Source organism: Vespa crabro, chromosome 3 (assembly GCF_910589235.1).
Source record: "Vespa crabro chromosome 3, iyVesCrab1.2, whole genome shotgun sequence".
In the NCBI taxonomy this organism is placed as follows: domain Eukaryota; kingdom Metazoa; phylum Arthropoda; class Insecta; order Hymenoptera; family Vespidae; genus Vespa; species Vespa crabro.
In genome coordinates this window covers 13,886,867-13,894,366 of record NC_060957.1, presented here as the reverse complement: position 1 = coordinate 13,894,366, position 7,500 = coordinate 13,886,867, and the positions used below count along the sequence as shown (strand labels likewise).

General features: G+C 40.9%; 1 protein-coding gene across 13 annotated transcripts in view; it reads right to left on the bottom strand.

Moving 5' to 3' along the window:
- LOC124422690 (uncharacterized protein CG43867) overlaps window positions 1–7,500 on the bottom strand; it is a 111,173-nt gene that overhangs the window by 6,302 nt on the left and 97,371 nt on the right. For 8 of the 13 annotated variants that reach the window (XM_046959487.1, XM_046959490.1, XM_046959493.1 and 5 more), the window contains 10 exons: window positions 3,908–4,075; window positions 3,585–3,770; window positions 3,236–3,438; window positions 2,453–2,687; window positions 2,138–2,312; window positions 1,791–2,027; window positions 1,390–1,681; window positions 1,009–1,282; window positions 531–920; window positions 210–428 (listed from right to left, as the gene is read on the bottom strand). In XM_046959487.1, the coding sequence (XP_046815443.1) occupies window positions 210–428; window positions 531–920; window positions 1,009–1,282; window positions 1,390–1,681; window positions 1,791–2,027; window positions 2,138–2,312; window positions 2,453–2,687; window positions 3,236–3,438; window positions 3,585–3,770; window positions 3,908–4,075 (2,379 nt within the window). Of the gene's footprint in view, window positions 1–209; window positions 429–530; window positions 921–1,008; window positions 1,283–1,389; window positions 1,682–1,790; window positions 2,028–2,137; window positions 2,313–2,452; window positions 2,688–3,235; window positions 3,439–3,584; window positions 3,771–3,907; window positions 4,076–5,118; window positions 5,431–7,500 lie in introns of those variants that run through there. The other 5 variants (XM_046959491.1, XM_046959492.1, XM_046959495.1 and 2 more) reach the window with 3 other exon arrangements.

The window sequence follows — 7,500 nt, the reverse complement described above, 5'->3', positions numbered from 1 at the left end:
TTTTCTTTTACAATACAAAAGCTATTCGTACGAGCTAAGTAAACGTGTATATATATTTATATATTATACATATATATATATATATATATATATATATGTATAATATATTAATATATAAATATATATATTTGATAATGCGCACGATCCCAGTCTATGTCAAAAAATGGTACAGGGCAAAGAGTGTTTGTTAAACAATAAGCAGGACTTACAACGCGCGCAGTACCCAGCGACACAAGTCTGGCGGCCTTTTTTACCTGTACGCCCAAACGGTGTTGTGTGTGACGACTTGTCTGCTTTACCAATGCGCATATAAATTCCGATTGAAGTTCAGGCTGATCTAGGCATTGCTGTAACGCATTTTGTGCCAGAACCACGTGGTAATCAATGCCTGCCTGTTCTACCGCCACCGACATAAACAGCTGACAAGCCTGTACAACAGTTTGACGTTAGTTTTGCGTATTAAAAAATGTACAATGTAATATTTATGATACATCATCATCTATCTATCCAGATATATTATTAGTATCAACCTTGAAAAGTTTAATAGCTTCTGTTTGCAAGGCTTCGGATGTCAGACTAGTTAAAGGGCTGGTAATATTTTCCTTCGTGTGAAGCAAAAGAGGATGTCTCCAAAGTACACAGCTAGAATCACCGTCAGTCTCCATTAACCTTTGCACCAGCTGTTCGTACTGTGTTCCCGCGCTTGGTCCACCACCGGAGACGACCGTCAAGTGATATAGCCAATTGTCTTTATCCTGTTTGTGAGGCATTAAGAGATAAGTAGGACCTTGATGTGTTGGAAAAATTCCAATAGTTCTCTCGTGAGGACACTCGGCGTCTCTTTCTTCGCTATCGCTGTCTGACACATGTTCCACTTCCTCCACTCTGGCGTCTCTCATATTTATCTGACCGATAGGATTCTAACGAGATTGTAAAAAAAGAAATTTACATAAGTTAAATTATACAATTAATATAGACAATTGAATTTTATTATCGTATAAAGCTTACCGTGTCGTTAGGGCACTTAAAATACAGGAACATTTTTCCAATGAGAACGCACCAGCACTTCTTAGCATGGCCATTTTTGACTTTCGTCAACCACCCCTGTATCGTGGGTTTGTTATCTTCCTTACTGAGAAGTAATTTGGTAGCGTTCCGCCTTTGTACATTCTGTAGAACTCTTATCCAGTCTTCCATCGTCGCAATGCAATCTGCAGTAAGATAGTAGGTCTTTTTACCGGTAGCTATCTCAAAGGTAGCAGCACCTTCGGCCCTGTTTATCCTGTTCGAATGAATAAAATCGTGAGATGTGCCGACGTAGTTAACAAAAGTAATGTGAATTAAAATCGTCTTATATTTTCTTTTTTTTTTTCTTTTTCTTTCTTTTACCTGCAAACTTCATCTAATACAATTTGCCCCTGAGGTTTTCTATTCACGTCGTTTTGACTCTTCCAATAAGTAAGCACTCCGTTCTTTAAAACGAACCATCTCTTACGCCAAGTTTTCAATTTTCCACCAAGTTTCGCCAAATGTCCTGTCTTTTCCAAAGATTCTTGCTTCTTTGGACTTTCTCCGGAAACTCGCATCAAGAGACTGGGCATGCTTGATTCCAGTGACGTAGAACTGAGCGCGTCAGGAGGTATGGCATAATCTTCGGACAAGCCTGACTCAAGGGAGGTGTCTATAACAAGGAAATTGTCGAAGTTGCCGAGAGGTTCACCGTACCCCTTTTAAACGAATCATAAGTTAATATAAAACAAATGAAATGGTTAAATTATTTGGAAGCTCACCACGTTTTACGCTTTTGCTTGGAGATCCACTGGAGCTTCTTTTAGCCGGGCTCAAACTGCTTGTCGTTTTAACGCTCTTCGATGGACTACTCCCACTACCGAGAGAGGAATCTGTATTATCCGACGAGCTGTTGGTAATTCTGGTATTGGTTTCCGTTTGATTAGGATGTTCTTCCCCGTCCGAACTATCATCGGAACTGTCACCAAACGGCATGGATCTGATTTGGCTGGCACGACCTATAAAAAAGAAGGAAAAAGAAAAAAAAAAAAGGAAAGAAAGAAAAAGAAAAATCATCGTGCCAATGGAAAACAATTGCAATCGGTGCAATTTAACAGAGCATATTCACCTTTAACAGTGGCATATACCGGTACCGATATATCGCAATAGCCTTGAGAATTATGTGCCGTTAAATTATGCCCCGTAGCTTGAGAATGTTTCGACGAGCTCGTTGTGTTGGTCATCGTGGATGGTGCCGATTCTTCGTTAGTTGGTGGACCGATACCAAGGCCACCGTCTGCCACCTACGTAGACAGAACGTAGGAATGCGTACAATAGAAAATAAAACGAAAGAAAATTAATTTAAGGAAAAAAGTTTTAAAATCTTTATCTCCATGTTGAGAATTATTTTAGACGCACGTAGAAATCTTGTACGAGAGATTACCTGATATATCTTAGCTTCCCAACTGGGAAATCTATGGAGTGGAGGTGTAGGTGGTCTGGGACCTTGTCCAGTGTTCTGTCCCCAATTCATTCCTTCTCTACTTGGCGTATAAATCTCCGCGTAATCGTGCACAGCCTCGGAACTTCCACTGTCTCTGCTTGTCTCGGAAACACCTGGTATATTTGGTAACATCACCAGATTTTCCACAGCTGCCGCCAACTCCTCGGAGAGTAAGCTACAGGGAAAAAAAAGGAACGAGTAACAAGAACGTTTTTAACGAAAACGAAAAAAGAAAAGAGATAAAAGAAAAAAAGAAAAATGCAAAAAAAGAAAAAAAAAAAGACAGAAAGAAATAAAGAAATAAAGAAAGAAAGAGAACGGATTATATTGTCAATAAATGTATAATATAAGAAAAGCACGTGCGTGAGCTAGCTAACAGGTGATGTTATCGGATCGAGGTAAAATCGATTTTCGATCGAGGAAGAAAAAAAAAAAAGAAAAAGAAAATAAATAAAAGCGAGATTTCGAAAGTGACAAGTCGAGAGATCCCCGCAGGAAGTCCCAGGACGTTACAGGGTACCACGGTTCGGAAAGTCGGGCGCCGCTATTACGTCGTGAGACCTCCCAAGGAGAATCGGGATACGTTTTATACGACGAATTAAAATAATTAGATTAACAAAGTGGTTATTATATCTATTACAAATGGATGGATAGATGGATGGATAATAGGAAAGAGTAAGGAGAAGATAAGTATCAATGTCTAATTTATGCGGTGAGCTCTACCTCGAATCCATGTTAGTGGTTGGTATTCCACGTTGTATGGTTCCGCACGCGGAAAGATGTCTTCTGTGTTTGCTGCCGGTCTGAGGTTCGGCTACGGAACTTTGAACGTTTTCCGGTACGGCCTGAGGCGTCCCTTCGAGGCTTTCCGATCGTCTGCGCAACGTTGGATCTACTTCCAAAGACAATGATGCTCTCGTTGGTGCCTAAAAATGAAAATTCGACTAAATTGATCGGACGATCGATCGATCGATCTTGATCATATTATATATCTATCACAGTATTCATTAAAAAAAAAAAAAAAAGAAAAAAAAAAAGAAAAGCAGACATTAAATCATCTTTATTAACTCACTGGTGGTTTCAGGCCGATATTAGTTATGTGATTACGCAATAATTCGAGTTGCTGATTGCACTTATTATTCTGTTCTCTCAAATGTTGATTCTGTTGTTCAAGTTCACGTAGCTTATTGGTAACCCATTCCTTTATTCTCGCGGCTTTCGCCTCAACTTGTCTCGCATCTTGCAGTCTTAGTTGCCTCTGCGAACGATCGAATAACATTCGTGACTGATTAGACACGAGATATCTCGTCTTATCGACTTTCGTAGAAGTAATATATCAACGATAAACCGTATTACTGTTATATATGAATCAGCTAGGGTATATGATAAACTCACCTGTTCCTCGACCTGGGTCTCTAATTTCGAGATGCACGCGCAGTGGACGTCCTCGAGCTTGTCATTCTGTGTGCCGGACGTTGACGGCAACGAATGAGGCGGAGAACCAACGCCGGATGTGCTCAGGCAGTATTCACCCTTCACAAGCCGCTCCTCCATCATCCGTACCTTCGAAATAAAACTATCATGTTCCCTTCTCGTTCGATCTTATCACGAAAATATACTCGTTACAATTTAGATCGTTCTAAACGATCAGATCGAATCAAATCACAGATCGGATCGGATTGAGAGATTGAGAGAGAAAGAGAGAGAGAGACAGAGAGAGAGAGAGAGAGAGAGGAAAATAGATAAAAAAGGATCCAATGTGTGTACGCATACTCGGTACTCATCGAAGGGCCACCGCGTGCAAGTAGTGTCTTGCGTGCTACCCTCGTGCACCCCTTTATAAACGTGCTTTTCGGTTCGTAGCAGCTGTCAAAAATCGATATCGCCTTAACGCTCGACGTAAAGCGACGCAGAGCGGCGACAGAGCCGCGTCCACTAGCAAAAGGGGAGTATATTGAGAAAATCAATACGCCAACAGTGAAATCCTCTGGCCGAATGTTTTCCTCTCGTTTCCTGCATGTGTTCTCATATCGATCTTTCTCTCTCTCTCTCTCTCTCTCTCTCTCTCTTTTTTTTTCTCTCACTGTCTCTATTTCTCACTATTCTCTCTCTTCTCTCTCTCTTTCTATCTTTCTATATATTCTATCCATCTTTATCTCGAAAGACGTTCTCGAACGACTATTCAAGAAAATAGGGATCGATACACACTTTTTTTTATATATTTAAACAACAAAAAGAGGAGGTAATCTCAAGTCAATCTCTAGAACCCTTTCAAGTTCACACTTTGTTTCTCGAGTACCCTCGAATAGGAGGACTAATGATAAAAAGGAGAGAAACGAGAGTTCCAAGTCCTGTCGTTTCCCACGAGCGTTTTGCAGCCCCTTCCTTTTGAAAGAGAGGAAGAGAGAGAGAGAGAGAGAGAGAGAGAGAATGAGGGATGGAAAGATAGGCAACCCCACGCGTTGCTCCTTTCTCTCTCTCTCTCTCTCCCCCTCTATCTTTCTCTTTCTCTCTCTTCGATTTTACACCCTATCGTGTCCTCTTTGCCTTCGATTAATCGTTCGAGAAGGAATTAAAACGAATCCTCCAAGTTGGTCCAGCCTTACCCAAATTGTGAGAAGCCATGGTAACCGAACGTTCCTGGATCTTACTACAGCTTCCCAATTTCAATTAGAGAATCTTCTTGGTAAGAGAGGAACACTATGTGATATTGATCTTGTGTTCTCTTTATTTTTTGTTGTTTCCTTTGGCTTTTTTTATTTTTCTGTTTTCCTTCTGAATACACTTCCCAATCACTTTCGAACGAAGAAAGGAAAATTATCGAGAAGACAAACGATAAAAGAGACAAAGAAGAAGAAGAAGAAAAAGATGATGATGATGATGATGATGATGATAATGATGATGTTAGAGAAGAGGAAGAAGGAGAATACAACCGTGCCGCCTTCGAGATTGAAGCAAACTGAACGAACTCGAAGTACATAAACCGCGGGGGTTTCCTAGAGGCGGTGAGTCACGTTGGCTCCTGGCCAATGGGAGAATCGATGGTGATACCGTAGGAGCCGTATGCATACACGCGGCGCAGCACACCATCCCGTGACGAGACGATGACCCTGAGAGAGAGAGAGAGAGAGAGAGAGAGAGAGAGAGAGAGAGAGAGAGAGAGAGAGAGAGAGAGAGAGAAAAATAGAACGAGAGAGACAGAAACAGAAACAGAGACAGAGAGAATCAGGGAGCCAGTAGTCGTCATTTCTTTTCTCTCTTTCTCTCTCTCTCTCTCTCTCTCTCTCTCTCTCTCTCTCTCTCTCCAACAACGACGACGACGATACTATGGGAGTCGTTTATCGACTATCGTCGTAGCCAATCTACATGATCTGTTTGAATGCACGCTTCGATGAAAGTCAAGGACGTTTATGGTACATGTCACTGACCTAGTAGTTAACGTTAAGATCTTAAAGGGAAACATTTTCGTTGAATCCTTACGTTGTTGTTACGTGCTCTTTTTAAGTTTGAAAAGAAACATTGAAATTTTATCACGTATTACTAATGTCGATTGAGAACGACAAAAGTCTCAAGAGAATAAAAAGGACGTTCCTCCTGACACGATGGCGGAAGAGGAGGAGAGGGGGGAGAGAGAGAAAGAGACAAGGGTGGCATACGGGAGGTTATGGAAGGAAGGAAGGAAGGAAGAAAGGAGAGATACTGCTACGGAAGCTGTCTTGAGATTTATCGATCTGTGCTATATCCATTATGGAAGGGTAGACTTGCGTGGGAGACTCGAGGATGATCACAAGAGGGAAAAGGTTAATGAGGAAGATAAAAACAAAGAGAGAGAGAGAGAGAGAGAGAGAGAGAGAGAGAAAGAGAGAAAGAGAGAAAGTGTATGTCTGTGTGCGTGCGTGCGTGCGCGTGTGTGTGTTCGTGTCAAAGTGAAAGAAGCAATGTAATGAATTGAAAAGTCGTAGAAACGAAATTACAACGAGAGATACAAATGGAAATAATTTGAGAACGCGAGAGAGTGACACGCTTGTCTCTTCGATTCGCATTGCGTACGCCATCGTCACCATCACCACCATTACCATCATCACTATCATCACCAACACCATCACCATCATCATGGACATTCTCTTTCCTTCTCTCTCTAGCGCACGTGGCTCGTGCACGCGATTGAATTTTCCTTCTCTTTCTTTCCTTCTTTCTTTTTCTCTCTCTCTTTCTCTCTCTATTATTTCTCGCTTCACGCGACACACGTAAAGTAATAATTGTTAATCACAAAGCTTGTTATTTAAATCGCCTTAAGTATGTTTAGATATTTTTTTTTTTTTTTTACCGTGGATATCGCCGCCGTCAGTGTCGTTTTAATTCAAGAAAAACTTGGACTTAACTATTGTCTGACGATAAAAATAATTCGAAGATATTGAGTTGGGGATATAGTGTTAGGGTGAAAAGTCGATGAGAGGAGAGGAACCGGCGTCGCACTGAAATATTTAAAGAGAGCCTCTCGAGAACCTCCTCTTTCTACTCTGCTATACCGCGTTAGCTGCTACTAACAAACACCACTGTAAAAAAAAAAAAAAAAAAAAAAAAAAAAAAGAGAGAGAGAGAAAGAAAAGAAAAAAAGAAGAAGAAGAAGAAGAAGAAGAAGAAAGGCACGACGTACGTTATATATACATTTATTTTGTTTGTTGCGCGGGTGCTCACGGGAAGTGCAGGATTACTCACGAATTGGATCCTTGCCAATTCTTCTAAAAGTCGCGTCTCCGTCGCGTCAAAGCGACTCCGTCGTCGTTAAAGTCCCAGACACGTATCCAGTAAATTGCTCTTAAATGCTATTCTTTTTCAAGGTTTTTTTGTTTTTTTCTTTGCCTTTTTCGTTTTTTTTTTTGTTTCCTTCGTTTTTCGCATTTCCCTTTTCCACTTCTTTTCTTTTTTTTTTTTATTTACCCTTCGTTCCCCCAATGTGTTAACCTGATCGACGCGGGACAAAAGCA